At 40.6% G+C, this 19,738-nt stretch overlaps 1 protein-coding gene across 1 annotated transcript in view; it reads left to right on the forward strand.

Annotated features, from left to right (window-relative positions):
- Positions 1–19,738, forward strand: part of LOC309552573 (uncharacterized protein) — a gene marked incomplete at both ends in the record, with an annotated part of 487,483 nt that overhangs the window by 114,655 nt on the left and 353,090 nt on the right. The window contains 9 exons of the mRNA XM_082253522.1: positions 1,620–1,655; positions 3,202–3,246; positions 7,831–7,866; positions 11,574–11,618; positions 12,166–12,201; positions 14,909–14,944; positions 17,092–17,124; positions 18,077–18,148; positions 19,529–19,588. Coding sequence (XP_082109648.1) covers positions 1,620–1,655; positions 3,202–3,246; positions 7,831–7,866; positions 11,574–11,618; positions 12,166–12,201; positions 14,909–14,944; positions 17,092–17,124; positions 18,077–18,148; positions 19,529–19,588 — 399 coding nt within the window. The remainder of the gene's footprint in view (positions 1–1,619; positions 1,656–3,201; positions 3,247–7,830; positions 7,867–11,573; positions 11,619–12,165; positions 12,202–14,908; positions 14,945–17,091; positions 17,125–18,076; positions 18,149–19,528; positions 19,589–19,738) is intronic.

Below are 19,738 nucleotides of genomic sequence, written 5' to 3' on the forward strand. Positions count from 1 at the left end.
CGGTTGGGGGGTCAGGTTCCAAGACCAGTTACTATAGCAGTAGAAAGGCTCCCACCATACAGCTGAATAAGTACACAAGCAAGACACCCTGGCAGATGACACAGGCTTACCAAAGGCGCAGGGTTTAAGCACTAACTGGTATTCACCAGGGCTCTTAATGGTGGAGATGGACTTTGCTGCAAGTTAGTACCAGGTTACAGTCCTCAAGATCATCACATCAGGATGTGAGCAAGACAGGGTCCAGTAGCAGATATATCAGGTAAGGGACAAGCAGACGTGTAGTCAGTAAACAAGCCAAAGGTCGATAACAGGGGGTTGCAGGTTGGGATCAAGTGAGAATGTAGTAGAGAAACAAGCTGAAGGTTGATAACAAATGGTTCCATGTTGGGATTAAGAGGAAGCATAGTTGAAGAATAAGCCAAAGGTCAGTAACGACTGGTAGTGGAGGTAAGGATAGCTGCAGGTACATAAAGAAACAAGATATCAGCTGGAGAGAGCACATTTATCTAGCAAACAGTAATTGCAGTGACATGGCTTAAATCAGGAAGTTCATAGGAGGAGCAGAGTTTAAGAGACAAGGCAAGATTGTTCTAAGTGATCAGAGAGGGAGCTGTCCAGCATCTCAGGTGGCTCATCAAGAAGAGCTAATGCTGGATGCAGCAGATGTCTTGGGTTCAGACCCCAGTAATGACACCCTCATAATTAGGTATTTTCTCAGCTTAAAATATTTCTAAAGTGAAAAACTATTCAGTTTCAGATAGACTAGAGTGCAGATCTCCAAACTATCACCCTTCAGCTGTTGCGGAACTACATGTCCCATGAGGCATTGTAAAACTCTGACATTCACAGACATGACTAGGCATGATGGGAATTGTTGTTCCTGAACAACTGGAGGGCCATGGTTTGGAGACCCCTGGACTACAGCATGGTTAAAACCCCTATCAATTTGTTTGCCTCCTGTGGAGAAAGCTCCCTTCACTTTCTTTCCTGTAGACACAATAGGGAGTGAGAGTAAACTTCTACAATAAATACTCTCTTAGATAATGGTCACTGAAAAAGTTTTCCAAGCAAAAGATTTTTTCTCTCTTTGTGTACTGGTGACGGGCCAACATTTTGGATTTTCTCCCTTTTTCAGTTCCAGTGACAATGGCCACCAGAACCAGAGAAAACGAATGTCTCCAGAAGGAACACATACAGCAATAATAACTTAAAACCAGGGTTTTAACCCAACTAAACTCTATCCAAAACAAAAGGAAAATGTCGTGGCTTTAGATAAGCTTTAACACATAGTCATATATGCAATTACTTGACACAGTATTATTGTATGATTTCTAAGTATACTCATTTGTCTAGTACCTACAGTATGGGTGTTTGTGTATATATATATATATATATATATATATATATATATATATATATATATATATATATATAAAAATATATTCTGTCATTAAAAATACAGGCATAGAAGACCTTTATTCATGTTATAACTAAAATTGCTGGATATAATAGTTATACTTCTAATACGTAATAATTGTAGCCATAAAAAAAAAAACAATTGTGTGTCCTATAATATGGAATAAAAAATAGGTTATTTCTTTTCTATTGTTGAAATATAGGGAGCTATGGGACCTGTTGGACCTCCTGGACCAAAGGTAAATTTTCAAAATGAATACAAATACTACTGCAATAGAACACAGGCAAATGCTGGGCGAATAGGTCAAATATACCTTCTTAAATATCCAGAAAACAAATTTCAGTTGTAGCTGGTAAAAGAAAGCCAGAGATGTATAGTAACTAAGTAGAACTACTTCACTACTGTACTTAATTACCGAAAGGCGGTATCTGTACTTTCCTGGAGTAGAATTTTTTTCTCCTGCTTCCACTTTTACTTCACTACATTTTTTCGATGATTTCAATACTTCTACTCCGATTTTTTTTTTTTTTTGTGCTGCATAGTTACTCGTTACAATTAAAAAAATTACCACTGCCAGAACAATAGATGGCAGGTTTCATGAAGCTCAAAAAAAATGTGTATAATGTCATGTGTAAATCAGCGCATACGACAATAAATGCTACTGTATGTACAAACAAAATGGTCTACATATCTGCTGTTAAGGGGAAAGAGAACCTCCCCCAACCAAGGAGAGTCACAAATGTACATAGACCTTTTTTCTAAGAGGCTGATTTTGCTTTTTTCACTGGAAGTTGAGAGCACAGGTTTTGCAGTTTTGTTTCACTGGAAGAGTCTATTTGGATATTATTTTGCACTTACCTTCATCTGCCAGGTAAGGGGGAAATCCACAAGGTGGTGGGAGTCTGCACCTATTATTTGGAATAGCACCTGTTTGATTCCTGCACCTTTGAAAATATATTCATCTTGTTTTGTCACATATATATGGTATTATGGCATTATGGCATTATATATATATATATGGACTTTTTATTGACTTTGATTTCATACACTCTTCCTTTATTTCATTATTGGAATATATTGTTGTATATCACAATGGTTTATATATGATTTTGCACACCAATAAGCTGTGGAGAAAAAAAAACATGCAGGGAAGAGAAGGAGGGATGCTTTAAAGGGGAAAGGGAGGGACATACTTTATATGTTTTTGTTTACAAAAAGTTACAGCCAATTGTGGCCTGTAGGTTAATCATTTGAAATAATAAAAAACAATATGATGTTCAAATTTTTGACTTCTTTCTTTAATAACTACATAACACAGTACTTGTACTTTTACTTTCAGTACTTGAGTAGCACATTTTTTTTAAAAAACTACTGGTACTTTTACTTTCAGTACTTGAGTAGCAAAATTTAAAAAAAAAAAACTACTTGCAATACTTAAGTACAAAAAATGTTGAATACTTTAGTACTTCTACTCAAGTCACTTTTTGATGGAGCACTTCCACTTCTACTCAAGTCACTTTTTGATCGAGCACTTGTACTTTTACTCAAGTATGGGTTTTGAGTACTTTATACAAGTGTGAAGAAAGCCCAGTATGAATCAGGAAGAGAAACACATGATTCATTTTATGTGTTAAGACTTCAGAATTTTACCTATACTTATATAGTCACATTGTGCTAGTCCTTCACTGTACTCTTTCATTTAGGCCATTTTATTGTGTATAATGTAAGTAAGCAATGTAAGTAATGTCTAAAATTGGAAATGTATTGTTACCTGGTTTTTAAAGGGTGTACAAGGCTTGCAAGGGATTGAAGGACAAGCTGGATTAAGGGTAAGAAAAATCACAGCTTTCTTCAAAGTAATTGTAAAAGATTATTATTTTTTTTAAAATTACAAACATGTTATACGTACCTGCTCTGTGCAATGGTTTTGCATAGATCAGCCCTGATCCTCCTCTTCTCGGGTCCACTGCTGGCTCTCCTGGCTCATTCCTCAACACCACCACTGAATTCCCCCATAGCAAGCTGCTAGCCATGCTCCCAATCCCCGCTCTTTGTGTCTCCAATAGCCCTTTGAATGTGAGCTATGAAGGGTTTAATGCAACCAAGCTGAAACAATGTAAGTTTAACCACTTCCATACCGTGCGATTTCTGGCACTCCGCTCCTACATGTAAAAATCATCATTTTTTGCTAGAATATTACTTGGAACCCCCAAACATTATATATGGCGGTCATTGCAACTTTTTGTGTCACATGGTATTTGCGCAGAACTTTTTCAAACATGTTGTTTTATGAATTAAAAAAAAAAAAAGAAAACACTAAAGTTAGCCCAATTTTTTTGTAAAATGTGAAAGATGATGTTATGCTGAGTAAATAGATACCTAACATGTCACGCTTTAAAATTGTGCACACTTGTGGAATGACGCCAAACTTCAGGACTTAAAAATCTCTATAGGCGACGTTTTAAATTTTTTTACAGGTTACCAGTTTAGAGTTACAGTGGAGGTCTTGGGCTAGAATTGTTGCTCTTGCTCTAACGTTCCCAGCGATACCTCACATGTATGAATTGAACGATGTTTACATACGTTGCCGCGACGAACGCATGCGTTCGCTTCTGCGTGTGAGCACGTAGGGATGGGGGCACTTTAAATTTTTTTTATTTTTTATTTTATTTTTCTTTTTTCTTTTTACACTTTCCCTTTAATTTTTTTTATCACTTTTATTCCTATTACAAGGAATGTAAACATCCCTTGTAATAGGAATAGTGAATGACAGCTCCTCTTTATAGGGAGATCTGGGGTCAATAAGACCTCGGATCTCTCCTACAGGCTAGAAAGCCTGAAAAAAATAAAAAAAAATAAACTATCTCGGTTGAATAGCCGAGATCAGTGAACTATTGAAAACTGCCAGGCCAGGTGTAACACCATCACGTCGCGTCTGGGCCTCCGAGAGTCATAGAGACTGCCGGGGACCATATGGTCCTCACAGTCTCTATGGTGACACTTCCACCGGTGGCCGATTCCTTTTCCGGCTTGCCGATATCATGGGCGAGCCAGTAGAAGCACTGGTGGGCTGAGGGGGGGGGGGGGGTCCCCTCCTGCCGCCTGTAAGAACATTCAACGGCTGAACAGTCGCTATGATTGTTCTTATCATAAGGGAATCATCATCATGAGGGAATCGCTGGCTGAAAAAAATTATATCTGAATGATGCCTGCAGCTGCAGGTATTATTCAGATATCCCCCTCTCAAAGCCAAAAACGTCATATGACGTCCACCTAAGGGGAAGTGGTTAAAAACCATCAGTCCTGGAGTTCAGCTTTACATTAATAAATAAGTTATGAGTAATGAGGATGAGACCTTCAATGTGTCAACAAGACCCCTAATATCCACTACAATACTTTTATCATTCTGTGAGCAATCTGCTTAAAGTGGCTCTAAGCATGCTAAAGCACCATAGATGACAGAATCTAATTCTGACCCTTCTCACTTCTAAGTAAGCCTCAGACCCCTGTTATTATTTCAGATTCAAAGCCCTCTCAATCTTCTCTTCTCTCTCTTCCATATGACTCAGTGTTACAAAGTGTTGGTTCTAATCTGATTGGTGCGTTGTATCTACCCTGCAATTGGAAGATCAGCCTGCTGCTTCCAGATATAAGGTCTTTTAGAGCTCTTACAACTACAAAAACCTTCCCTATTGACACTGTATTTAAACATTCCTCTGTGAGGACTGGAAACAACCCATAGAATCATGGTTCCCTCTTGACAATGAGAGTTAGCATTTTCCCTTTGAAAAAGATTTTTTCAAAAGAATTGAAAAGTGGCCTCTGCACATTGTTGACATTTCAGTTATCCACTTTAGGAATCATACCACTCAACCATTTGACAATGTTCTTACCTTTAGGGATTTCACTGACAGACATTTGGACTTTCTACTATTTCTCAGTTTGATCCTGGAGTGATTCTCCATCCCCTGTTGGCAGTGACTCAGATTTGTTAATCTATGTTTCTGTGGATAAAATCTATGCAAGAAGACATCTCTATCTCAAGGACAACCCCTTTTTTTTGGCTCAAAGTCCTACAGTCCAGCTATGATGGCCTGTTGCAAAGAGCATTTTTGTTTTGTGCCTGGGACGCCCAGGAAACATGCAAGGAATGTCTGATTTACTATACCTTTAAAGGTCATTCCCAATATCTCTGGTGGAAGGAGTGTAAACCTGCCTCAATGCAGAAGATCTATGGGTGGGACAGAAGAACTTCAAATGCTACTACAGTCAGAGGTGGGGGACTTGAGTTACATGACTTGACTTAAGTTAGACTTAAGTCACCAGTTTGAGGACTTGAGACTTGCTTGACTAAAATTAATAAAAGACTCGACTTGATTTTGACTTGGTATTCATGACTTGAGACTTGACTTTGACTTGAGACATATGACTCGAAATAACTTTACTTTTTTAAGTTATTAAATATTTGCATGTGTTAAATCAAAATGAATGTGCCTGTTATGTTTCTCACACCACAGTCACTTAAAACACCTCAGTGTGTTCTGATGTTTAGGACACTGGCTGTTTAACAATGGAAATACTTAACATGTTTTTAGTGACTGTGGTGTTGAAACATGACTGGACGAAGGATTTTGAGCTGTTTGGGCATTCAAAGTGTTTCTTTAATATGCCAAGAAAAAAACAATAAGCAGTTTTGTTAATGTTGGAAATAAAACAAAACCTTTCCTGACCACTGACTTTTAACTAATTTAAAGGGGAAAATTGGGGTAGATCAGTATTTTGACTTGATTTGTGACTTGACCAAAATAAATGACTTGACTTGCTTGCTTTTTGCCACAGTAACTTGGGACTTGCTTGAGACTTGAAAGTTAAGGCTCCATGTACACGGGACGTTGTTAAAAGTCCCTTTGAATGCTGGAATTTTTAGGATGTTTGAAATGTCCGTTAGGTTGCGTTTGCACCCGCGTTTAGCGGGCGTTTGCGTTTAGAACCATTCCTAGAGGTCAAAAAAATGATTCCCCTTTAAAATGGAAAATCGCGTTCGGTCGTGCTCGGTCGCGTTTTTGCATTTGAAACGCGGGGAAACACACGTTCGAACGCAAATAATTGCGTTCCAAAAAATGTCCCTGAACTCAACTGCCTGCAAATGACTGTAAACGACCCTGTGTACATGGACAGATAAGATAACATGTAGGTGGGTTCAGGGGCTTCTGAAAAAAACGCCCAACTGCTCCTAAACGGCCATTTACAACGTCCCGTGTACATGGAGCCTAAGACTTGAGACTTGCTTGTGACTTGCACATGTGTGACTTACTCCCATGTCTGACTACAGTAGTAACTCAAAGACAATCACAGTCTAACTCCCACTCAAGCAGTGGATCGAGGGTTAAGTAGGCTAGGCTTGGGTTTTTACTCCAGTTTTCCAAATCATTTTTTTCATTGGATATCTTTTGAACTTCTCATTAGGGGTTTGTTTTATCTCTGTAAGTGACGCAGTAAGTATTTCTCTGGTGTTAACCCCTTTAGTTATTGATCTAAGTTGTTCTCTCCTCTTTAGGTAGTTTATTGTTCCAACTTTTATGTTATAGTGGATGATTGGTTGTTGCTAATTGACACTATTCTTCAGGTAGCAATGTTCCCTTAGTGGCAACTACCTGTCCTGGTCCAGAGCACCAGGTTTATGATTAAGGTCTGGCATTGGCTGATTTACGGAGATTGTACAGAGATTGTACATGCGTTTTCAACAAAGGAAGTTTATTTTTGGATGCTATCCAGAGTGCTGACCATCCTTCCTTTGAACCAGATTGATTCTCCCCTTTATTATGGCAATTCCATTTTTGGAATTTCCTTTGTACAACTTCTGATCCATTCAGATACCATAGTATCATGGTCCACATCTGTCAGCTCATGCAGTGGCCGTTGCTCAGTGGAGATAAAGAAAATAGGATTCCCATTTTCTTGAAGTCCACTGAAGGACATAACCCCCCCCCCCACACTTGTTATTGGTTTTATGTACTGCTTGCTCACAAACCTTTGAGGCACGACAGTTGAAGGTAGGGTTATAAAGAGGCTGGCTTAACATTCTTTGTTTGCCAGTGTCCCAATCTCCTGAAGGTGCCATTATAACTACAAAATTCCTATGCACCTGAAAAGACTTCAAGAAAAATATTTAACGGTAAGTACAAAAATCTGCTCTTCTATCTAGTATTTATGGCAGACTTGTATGTTCATTTGGTGTAATCTTTATAAGGTGGTATGCTGATGACTACAGTGGTAACTGTCCTAAGGTCTTTGGACTGAACCACACACCTTTGTTTTTTAATTGTCGCTTGCTGTTTCCTTACCAAGTGATTCAAAATTTAAAGAAACTGTTAAGAGACAAAACAGATTTATAATTTCCCATTATCATTTAGGGCAAAAAGGGTCAAGATGGTGAAAAAGGTGAAAAGGTGAGTGCAAAACAAATTAGGTATCATATCATATTACTGATCTGATAAAGGCCCTGGGGGCGACTAAAATTAACTCTCTGGATCCCAGGGGTGGTTTCCATCCCACCCCCTTTTCCTCTCTCTATTCCTTAACCAATTCCTTTTCATTGATCCTCTCTACACTTTGTTTGTATTCTCTCATGATTTTATAACTTATACTATCATCCAAGACCAACGCCAGCTTTCTGTTATCCACCCTAATGCCCATAGATAACATGTTTCTTCACTTTGAGCACTAGGGCAGAAAGTGAAGGGAATTCTTCCTAGAAAGGGCATGGCAGTAGTTCTAATTTTTGCCAATGTATAAAAAATAAGTCCAGCTTAAAAACAAAATTAAAAACTAATTTTGAGCAAAACAAAATAGGTAAGACAAAATATTTTTCTTTGTTGTCTGTGAGGGGGAATCTGCCCAACATGTACAAAAAAAAAAGCAATAGAAAGCTGACAGAGGTCCAGACTCTTCCCCTTTTGGCTGATTTTGTTAACACACTACTTTGGGAGTACTTTATCCCACTTTTGCTCTCTATTATGGTACTATGACTATTTTTTTGTAGCTATGAAAATTATAAGCTATGATAGCATAAGCAGGGCCGGTGCTAGACTAGTTTACGCCCTAGGCAAGACCAGCTACTTGCGCCCCCCGCCCCCAAAAAATAAAATAAAAAGGGAAGGGGTTAAAAACTCCTCTATGTCATACCCAGTGACCCTGATCTGATGGCTCCTCTATGTTATGCTGTCATACACAGTGACCCCAATATTTCTCCATGTCACACCTGGGGACCCTAATGTCCCTCTATGCCACACCAAGGGACCCCGATGATCCTCCACATCACACCAGGGGCACCTGATGTTCCTCCATGTCATACCCAGAGACCCTGATGTTTTCCATGTCACACCTGGGGACCCTGATGTTCCTCCATTGCACACCTGGGGACCTCAGTCCCCCATGGCACACCCAGGGACCCCAATTCCTCATGGCACACGTCATGGTGACCCCGAAACCCTGTTACACCCGGTGACCCCTATCCCCCATGGCACACCTGGTGACCCTGATTCCCTTTCACACCAGGGAACCTCCATGTCACACCCAGGGACCCTGATCCCCTGTTCTGGGGACACTCACTGGGCGGTATGAAGAGAGTGGCCCGCACTCTGGCCTCCTTCACCGTGATCCTGCTGATTCCTTCTCCTAGGATGCTCCTCTTCTGGACCACAGATCTCACCACAGCTCCAACCGGCTCCTGGTGAAGGGAGAAGCAGCAGTCAGAGAACTCCGCACGTCCCTAATCCGCAACCTCCTCAGACCATTCCGGTGCCTCGTCGTTTCTGCTCCAGTAAAGGTGCTGCCCTCCAGTGCCAAGCTTGGGGTCAGGTTCAGCTCTCCTCCGCTCCCTGCTTAATACTGACCCAGGGAAATGAACGGCTGCCCACCAGCTCAGTGCAGAGAGTAACTTCCTGCCCAGGGTTTACACCACTCAGCTCCAGCCAAAGAGGATCATCATGCAGGCAGCACTCCTGTGGGCTCCCTTCCTGCCTCTTGCCCCCCCCCAACAGTGATGGAAAGCCAGGGCCTGGTAGTTCGGCCACTGCCCCAGACACCTGGCATCTTCCTCTGTCCATTCTTCCTCCCCCACTGCCGCCCCCTCCCCTCAGCTCACAAGGATCATTCATGATGGACAGAGAGTGCCGACTCATGGCTGCGCCCCTAGGTTGCAATGCGCCCTAGGCGGCTGCCTAGTTTGCCTAGTGGAAGCACCGGCCCTGAGCATAAGCACGGCAATTTTGTTCGTAAAACAACACTTGTGTATATTTAACAACAGTGCTTTTGATTCCTAACAATAAACTTCTCATATTTGCTCACTATTTCTCTTATCAATATGTCATTAATAGTGTTTTGTTATATTTGTTTGATATGCAAACAAGAATGTATGAAAGAAATCAGAGTGGTCCAATGTCCAAATCTTTTGTGTTGTCTGATAGAGGGTATTTAGCCCTCCCAATCCCTATGTGAGAATGATCAGTCTTTAGTTGTAGAGATGAGAGAGTAGGTGAGTCAGATGAGTTTGGCAAGAAATAACTGGGCAGGGCAGACAACAAAAATGGGCACTTTAATATAATAAAGTGTCTTGTCCCCTTGTCCTCTTGTCCCCCATAAGATATATCACATTTGCATATTAGTTCAGTAAATCTATTCTAGGCCACATTGAATATTAAAGTGGTATTAAACTCCAAAACAAAATATAATATATTGCAGCTTACCAATCCTTAGATGTGGTGGCTGCAATCATTTTCATTTTTTTAGGCTTTTTTTCTCATTGTTTTCACCTGGTGATCTGGTCAGTAATACCTCCTGTATTAGAGTGCACCCTCTCTGGATGAAGAAGCACAGGAGGCAGAATTGTTAGTCTCGGGGGAAGGGAGTGCTAGCAGATTTAGATACACTAACAAATTGAAGCCAAATTTTAGCACTTTAAAAGCAGTTACAACAACCGTTTTTTTTATTTTGGTATTTGATCACCTGTGTGATTTTTATTTTTTGCGCTATAAACAAAAAAAGAGCAACAATTTTGAAGAAAAAAAAATAATATTTTTCACATTCTGCTATATAACATTCCCCCAAAAAAATGTAAAAATCTCGATTTTTTAACATTTTAGGCCAATTTGTTTTCTGCTACATATGCTCTTGTTATTGCGTTTACTAACAACGGGAAAGATTTATGCCATTTTTATTGTTTTTTTTTTTACTAGTAATGGTGGCGATCTGCGATATTTTGCGGGACTGCGACATTGCGGTGGACAGATCGGACCCCTAACTGACATTTTTGACACTTTTGGGGGTACCAATGACATTACTACAGTAATCAGTGCGAAAAATATGCACTGTTGTTGTAATAATGCCATTGGCAGGGAAGGAGTTAATACTATGGGTGATCATGGGGTTAAATGTAAGCCTAGGGGAGTGATTCTAACTGTGGGGGGTGCGTTGGGCTTGTGAGATGACCATAGAGACATGTGATCCTATATAGCAGCATCGCATGGTCTCTGTGATCATCTCAGGGAGAAGGACAGACGGCTGTGTTTACACCAGCCATCCGTCCTTCTCTGTCAGCGGGGGGGAGATCGCGAGTGCCCGGCGGCCATCGGAGCCACCTGTCACACGCACTAGCTCCCCAGCTGACGAGCGGGGGCGGGAGCATGCCTCCGGCGGCGCCCGCTCGCCCCCTAGCTCCTCCCAGGTGAGCGCCGTGCATGTATATGGCTTTGCCTGGGAGAGCCAGCCTACCACATGTACTGCGGCGGCTGGACGTAAAGTGGTTAAACAAAATAATTTTCCATACTTTTCCTAATTGTTTTGACTAACCAAATAAAATGTAATTCAATTTCCATCCATTATTTTTCACTGTTCACCTTTTACTTTAGTAATATCTCTCTTCTCATATAAATTGTATATCCATATATGAAAAGAGATATGTCTTAAAAATCTTCAATGTCATTTCATAGCTCTTTTTTATTAGAGAGGGTCTGGCTCCCTCTTACATCCAGAACCTGGATGAGAGATGAGCTAGTATATTCTGCTGATAAGTGATAATTGGTATTATACAATATTGTATAATCTCTTATTAATCTGAACTAAGCAAATAATAATAATATTTAATACCTATTTGCAGGGAGAGCGTGGCGATATAGGTCCTATTGGACCTGCAGGAAGAGCTGTAAGTAAAATGTTTTACTGGGTATTTAATAGGCTATTTCCTTTGCTTTTTTCTCTTTGGTTTAGTTATAATGGGTTATCAAGTATGGATATTTCACTGGTAATATATAAGTATATAACGTAAATGAAAAAGCTGTTTTGCCATCTCCATTTCTGCTTAAGTGTGGTATTCGATTGGATTTAATTTACCACTGCATTAATATTTTGAAACAGCAGTTTTTTTCACTCAACGCCATGATTGGTGCCGTACCGATATTTGCTGAGTTCCTCTGGTTTATTGTGGGTCTTTTTTATCAACCACTACTCTATGTGGCAAAAAAGGAAAATATTAATTTGCGATTATAGGCAACAACAATTGTTCTTTACCTACACATTTTGATAAGTAAGGTCCCATATCTTGGTATTGTGACATGTCCTGTGTGCGATATACTGTGTACTGTTTTTATATATACTCCATATATAGACATATTTACCATGATATGATATAAAAAAAATATGATATATGATATGATATGACATAACTTGAGTTTTTTTTTTTTCTCTAATAGGGACTGCCAGGTCCAACTGGGCAAAAAGGTGACCAGGTAAGATACAGTAGATCACTTAAGTTGTATGTCATGCGATGGACATGAAGCTACTGTATTTTACTAAAATAAATGACTTAGCTCATTACAAGGTCCTCCTTTTCTCATATCTCACTAATGGCTAGTCATATTGTATTGTAGTAAAGTTCTATATTAGAGACTTAATATTTTGTTTTTGGCATGTTTAATCTGATTAAAGTTTTATTAAACGCACAACAGTAAAATCAGTCTGTATATATGCAGCAAAGCATGCTTGTTATACTCACTGGGGAACCTAAGGGGTTAATCCTGCACATTTTGTAAAAAGGCTGTTTGATCCTGTTTTCTCTGATCCTCCCCTTCTTTTACTGTCCTCAATCCTTCTGCTGATAGAACAGTGCCTTGGAGGCACTCTGCACATGTCCGGTTTGGTGTGTATTGTTAGAAAGTTTTTTTTTTTTCGAGAGGGTGCATGTGATCATCACAGGGCAAATCAGGACTGTCCAGACAGAGGATCAGTGGTTATGAAGCCTCATAAAAACAGTCAGAGGAGAATGGAAACTTCTCCTACAAGCTTTAACCAGTGCTCTGTCGGACACTGATAGAAGTCATACGACTGCTATATACTGCTGATGAGAAAAGGTATTTAGCAGTTTATATTTACTAAAATAATTGCCTTTCCCTGTTCTATGTACTGTGGGAGACCAGATATAGTGAATGCAGGGTCCTGGGTTTAGTAACACTTTGAACTTTAAGTCAGATGCCCCTCCTACATTGGATAGGAACCAACACAACTCCATTATTTCATTATTACAGCCTTCCAGCTGTTTGCAGTCATCTGCCTGTTTACTAAGCTATGAATAAGATGCACCCTACCGAGCTTTCTCTCATCACCACAGTTTCCAGCACTTGTTACTGGCACACTGAGCAAAGAAATACAGCTGGATTGGCTTAGAGCAGTGGTTCTTAACCTTGTTGGAGGTACTGAACCCCACCAGTTTCATATGCGTATTCACCGAACCCTTCTTAATTGGAAAAATAAAATATGATTTTTTCAAATTCTAAACATAGGTATATATTATTTTAGGTATATATTTATACATAAGTGCACAAAATGAACAAAACCATTAAGAACAAAGAACAAAAGCATTAAAACATGATTTTCACACAAAAACAAAAACATAATAATGAATATTTACTGCAAATCAGTGTGACTTCTGCTGTTGTCTTTCAGAGACCAGTTCAGAAATGCGCGGCTTTATCTTGGCAAGTGCCGCTCTCATGTCATTATCATGTCTCATGTCACCTCACCCTGGCCTGCTGTAAGGGGGGATCTATATGGGGGACGGGACCTCACCTCACCCTGGCCTGCTGTAAGGGGGGAGATCTATATGGGGGACGGGACCTCACCTCACCCTGGCCTGCTGTAAGGGGGATCTATATGGGGGACCTGGTCCCCCATATAGATCCCCCCTTACAGCAGGCCAGGGTGAGGTCCCCCATATAGATCCCAGGTCCCCCATATAGATCCCCCTTACAGCAGGCCAGGGTGAGGTGAGGTCCCGTCCCCCATATAGATCTCCCCCCTTACAGCAGGACAGGGTGAGGTGAGGTCCGGACCCTGGCCTGCTGTAGGGGGGGATCTATATAGGGGACCCCAGAGTGACCTAACCTCACCCTGGCCTGCTGTAAGGGGGGATCTATATGGGGGACCCCAGAGTAACCTAACCTCACCCTGGCCTGCTGTAGGGGGGGATCTATATGGGGGACCTCACCCTGGCCTACTGTAAGGGGGGATCTATATGGGGGATCATGTCCCCCATATAGATCCCCCTTACAGCAGGCCAGGGTGAGGTGAGGTCCAGTCCCCCATTTAGATCTCCCCCCTTACAGCAGGCCAGGTTCCCCATAAAATAGATCCCTTTACATAGTCTTCTCAGTGGTCTCACACAGTCAGTCAGACAGTCAGTCACTAGACTAGTACAGCCAGTACTACTCCAGTCCTACCTTTTTTTCACCTGTGTCCTGACTCCCGATCACAGGCTAGGTTTTCCTCCTGCAGGCTGCAGCACCACTGTCACCACTGGCTCTCTGGCCTCTCACCTGCCGGCTTCTTCTGCTGCTGCGGCTGCCTGGCCTGGTGGTTCTCTCCCGCTCTGCGCTGGGCGGCCGCTGCAAGGGTTAGTCCCTCCCCCAAAAGTCCCTCTCCGCACCGCACACCTGGCCTGTCTCTCCCCCCCCCCACCACCACTCCACAGTGGGCGATGCCGGCTCTGGCTGGATCGGATTCGGCCGGGAGCCGAGCTGCACAGCCAGCAGTGAGAGTGAGCCAGGGGCAGAGAGAGCTGCGAGTGCGAGCGGAAGGACATGCCCGAAACTGGAGAAATACAGTAGTCCCTGACAGCGAAGTGGTACTAGCGGAGGGTGTGCCGAACCCTCGAGACTGACCCACCGAACCCCTGGGGTTCGATCGAACCCAGGTTAAGAACCACTGGCTTAGAGTATATACCTTTCCATTATAAACTCGATTGTTGCAATGTAGGGTATTTAGTGGGGAGTAAAAAAAATCTACTTTCAAGCAGTTTTGGTTACTGGATTTTTAGAAAGCAATTCTACCTGGATTTCCAGGAAACATTACTACTAGGGCTACATATAAAAAACAGCTGATTTTTCTTTTTAATGGGAACACATCCTATTAAGATGTGTTGTTTTTTTTTTTTTTTCACAGGGCATTCAAGGTTTTCCAGGAGCTCCAGCAATGGGGGTAAATATTGCTTTTTAAGTACCTAGTACCTTTTTAAAACTGGTGTGTAAGCGCAACTTAAAGTAATTGATTGCTTAATATATATATATATATACTGTATATATATATATATTATACAATTAGGGACATTTTTCCAGTCCATGTGCAAAAAAAATATATGTAAATCAGGTTGACTTTAATTTAGCAACAGTTTTTATGTGTATTTGCAACTCCTGCTTTTGCAATAATGGACAGTTAGCTAGGGAATTTTTGCACAAGTTTCACAAGATGCACAAATATGAAGTGGTTGGAGTCAGTTTTTTTATTCCTTCACAGTACTACTTTTTTTTTTTTAATAAACAGTTTATTGAAAAATTTTCAAGCATACAGAGTAGTGCACAACATTTGCATGAAGAGAAAAATAACAGCAACAGTAACAGTAACAAACTCACGCTTAAGGCGTGGAAGATAGAAGCATTGTGTGTGAGTTGAACATAACATAGGCATTTGAAAGTGAATTAGCACCTCGGGGAGTGGACATCCCCCAATGGGGATCACACTGTTTCCAAAACCCCTGAGTGCCCATCCATGGACAGCAGCTGGCGACCTCATTTAAACCGAGGGGGGGCCAGAAGAGTGGTTAAGGAAGTGATATATTGTGGGCAAGGAAGTAGTAATGGAGTGGGGCACATGTGGTCCGTGTGAAAAGAGAGCTAGGTAGGGCCTACAAAAGAAGGGGGGGTGTGGAACATAAAGGGGGAGGGGAGGAGGGGAAAGGTGAGACACAAAGGGGAGGAAAAGGGTGAAGAGAGAAAAAAAAAGGGGGGGTGGGGGGGAGAGGGAGGGGATGGGTCTTTTAGAACCAAGAAAGGCCAAGTACCTTCTGGTATAGGGGTCCTAGCAGCCTCGTCAGACAAAGGGGCATATTAATTCAACCACTGTTGTTCATCAGCTTATGATATTCCTCAGAGTAAGAGAAATCCAGCCAAGAGGCCCAAATGGTGTAAAGTTTAGTGGGGGTGTCATGTGCTAGATTAGTCAGATCCTCCATTTCTGCAATTTTGCCTACCCTCCACAGCCAGTCAGCTACCGAGGGGGGGGGGGGGGGGGAGAGAGCCATTGGCAGGGAATGCATATCTTCGCCGCGTTGATTAAGTGGAGTGTACGTGATTTCCTATAGGCCTTTGGGGCACAGTACTACTTTAAAGCAGCTAAGGGAAAAATGTATGAATGCATTATTGAATAAAACTGCCTAATTATAAACGTGCATTAAATCTGTCTTGTTGCTCCTTGCACTGCCTTGGTGTAATGACAGAATCGATAGATGCTAAATGTAATACTCTGTAAGAAGAAAACATTGATTTGGTGTTTGTTGCTGAGTTAAAGCACCCTACCCAGATGTAGAAAATAGTCCAATAGTGTCAGTTTAATTTGAAAAACTGAAGAGATTGAAAACATTGACATATAGGAAGAGGCTGGCATAGGCACAACAGGACTGAGAGGTATACTGGCTCCATATCTGTGTGTGTCCCAATCAAACTCATCTTCCTACAGGGACTACAAGGGCAACAAGCCAACTTTTCCACAATGTAAGACATCTGCTCTGGGCAAATAAGCTTGTGATTACCTCTGGAAAGGTGACCAAATCATGCAGTTACCAATTTGAGATAAAATCATTTTTTTTTTTAAGAATTGGATAATGACCAAATGAGTAAAGAAACAATTTACCAATTGCAAGATTTTCTGAAAACTTCAAAAAATATAGTGAAAGTGGAAGTCTGCTGTCTTGGCAGTTTGGCAAATGAACAGAGAACACTGTAAAAAAAATGATAGATTTAAAATCCTGCAGGTATTATAGCTGGACTAAAGGAACTCAAAAATGTAACAAGCGTCAGCTTATGAAGATTTGCTGGCAGTTTTATTTGCTAGTAATTTAGAAAATGGCCTAGCAGTGTGGTGCAATAGTATTAGATGCAGAAGGCCTCAGGGCTATTTTTTTTTACAGTTAAAAAGGTAATGTATATACAGTAGGTATAGAAGTTTAGGTATTGCTTTTATTCAATGCATTTACTGTATCTGACTGCTATGTCAATGTTTTTCTTAGGTTTTAAGAGAACTAAACCATTTATGAAACCTGACTTTTAATAAATGTATTGTGTGCTTTACAGGTGGTTGGACCTACTGGCAAGAAGGGTGCTAGAGTAAGTATATTGTTTAAGTAAACTGTCCATTTTTAAATTAACATTTGCTGATTACAGAGTTGGAATAATTTATAAAAGAAAAAAGTGCTTAGCAATTCTTATCTTTTTCTACATGACTATGCACATAAAAGCTGCCTTTTTTTACATCTTCAGTCCAATTTGTGTATTCAGGTACGAGGGTGACCATACATTGCTCAATTAAAGCAAGCAATGCAACTAATTTGTGCACTGGTTGGGACAATTGAGCCATAAAGACAGCTTCTGAAACTCTCCTCTCATGGCTGAATGTTAGACAATTCAAAAAGCAAAAGCTCCACCACTGCAAGTTAGTTTCCGAGCTTGCCACTAAGCCCCACTCACCCACATTGGCAATGATGGGCTGTCTTTTTGGCAAGAGGGAATGTAAAAAAGATGGGAAGGGCTAGGCAAACTTTAGCCAAAACTTTGCCTGCCTGAACAGCCCAGTGTTGGGCGATAAAAAGAGGAAATTAGAGCCTGCTATTGCATTTTCTGTTTAACAAAATAAAGGGAGACAGTACTGTTACAAAATAATTCAAGGCGAAAAGGATAAGTTGCCCATAGATGGTTTGACATTCGATTGCTTGAGCAGGGACTGGCTGAATTTAGATCCATCTATGGCCACTCCTGCTTAACAGAAGTTGATCAATTGGGACTCTTGGAAAACTATGTAAAACTTATGTCGATCAGTTTCTGTCCACCTTGCATACATGGATGGAGAAATCAGTTTGTTTTTTGGGCTGATCAAAAAAAAAAACGGTCTATTATAAGGGCTTAGGTTACATTTTAAAAGCCTTCCTAATTTTTTATTTTTTTTTGCTGCTTTTTGCCTCTTTTACTACTTTCAAGTAATTCCTCTTCAGTCCAGAACATGTATTTATATTTTCATACATTTTTCATATTTAGTAAACATATGACTCCCTTTATTTGTCAGGGTGATATTGGACCTGTTGGACCTCAAGGTTCTAAAGGAGTCAAAGGAGATCAAGGAGACAAAGGATTCAAGGTATGACACAAAATGCACTAAACAAACATCATTTTTAACCTTATATGGAGAGATTATAGTAATAGCTTTTGAAGCAAAAACAAAATACATAGAACCAATAATCATATGAGCACTAGAACAGTTACAATGAAAATGTCACTGACCGCATTCGATTACATGGTTGGGTATCCGCATCAAAACGAAACCCCACAAAATCAGCCAAAAGAATGCATGAAGTCACCCCAAAATTCTATTGCAGTCCCTTCAGTCCAGGGATCCCCACTGACACCTATAATATACACAAAGAAGTGGGGTCTCCCAGTTGCCATCATTGAACATATGTCGAAACATATGTGGACATGGCCATATATGGTCAATGACACCACAGGGGAGGGAGCAAAGTGACAGGACCAGATGTGTGTCAGTGGTCATCAGTTTTATTCTTTTGTTGAGTTGGCAGATATCGACTGCATTATTGAAAGACTTGTTAAAAACTTACATAAAGACTTTTACACTTTACATTTTTTTTTTTTGTGAATATGTAAGGGTGCTATGTACCCCTCATTCACATGGGGTAAGGTAGTATCTGGGGGCACCCTTATTGTTAAAGGAGGCTTCCAGAGTCTGATACCCCCCCTTACACATCAATGGTTAATGGTTACAGATAAATAGGTACAAATTATGTAAAAGGATTTGTTTAATTTCTGATTATCACCTGAGGCTAATCACTTCATGGGTTATATGTAGGGGTTTCAACAACTTTAAATAGGGTTCAGATTAAGCACCAGGACTTTAGTGATGTTTATGAAACTTGTCTCAAACAAAACCCAGGTATGTTTGGCTCATCACTAATGCTTCTAGGTAAAGAATAAAGTAAAGGAAAGTAGCGGTAAATGCTTGTTTTACCTGCCAAAAGATTTGTGTTTCTGTTAATTCAGTTTTGAGATTTACACAGCTCTGCCTAACAGCACAGTTCTGTTTAGCAGGGTAGGAGAACAGATCTTTCTGGGTGCAGTTTTACTTGTACTTTCAGGTCCCCTCCTTACCCTATGACTTGACCATGAAAGAAGAAGCAGCACACTGATGACCTTAACCTTGCCACTTTGTTTTCTCCTTCTTGCAGTATTGCTTATTAATCACTTGACTAACACTGCTGTACAGACTGTACAGACTGTACAGTAGCCTGCAAGAGACTGGTACAAAATTTGAATGCTAACTGTACTTACATTTAAACATAAATAAATATAAATTTAATGATGAAAATTATGTGGTAATGATAACAGGGCCACGATATTTTTTTCTTTTAATATCTTCCCGGAGTTGAGCTTTAACACACTTACACAATATTCTTTTATGTTTTTTGTCATAGTTTCTTGTTAAATGTAAACTAATTTTTTAAAGGGAGAACCAGGCTTTGGGATCCCTGGCCAGGCAGGGCCAAAGGGAGATTCTGGTGAAAGAGTAAGTAAACTATGCACTTATTCCAGACTTTTTTTATGTAAATATTTTCTTCCAAAATACGATGGAGGTGCAATCACAGCTTTCAAATGAAAATGTGAAGGCTTATAATCAATCTCTATACAGATAGAGTGGCATAGGTTACTTGCTATG

Source organism: Pelophylax lessonae, assembly GCF_965119305.1.
Source record: "Pelophylax lessonae genome assembly, chromosome: 4".
NCBI lineage: Eukaryota > Metazoa > Chordata > Amphibia > Anura > Ranidae > Pelophylax > Pelophylax lessonae.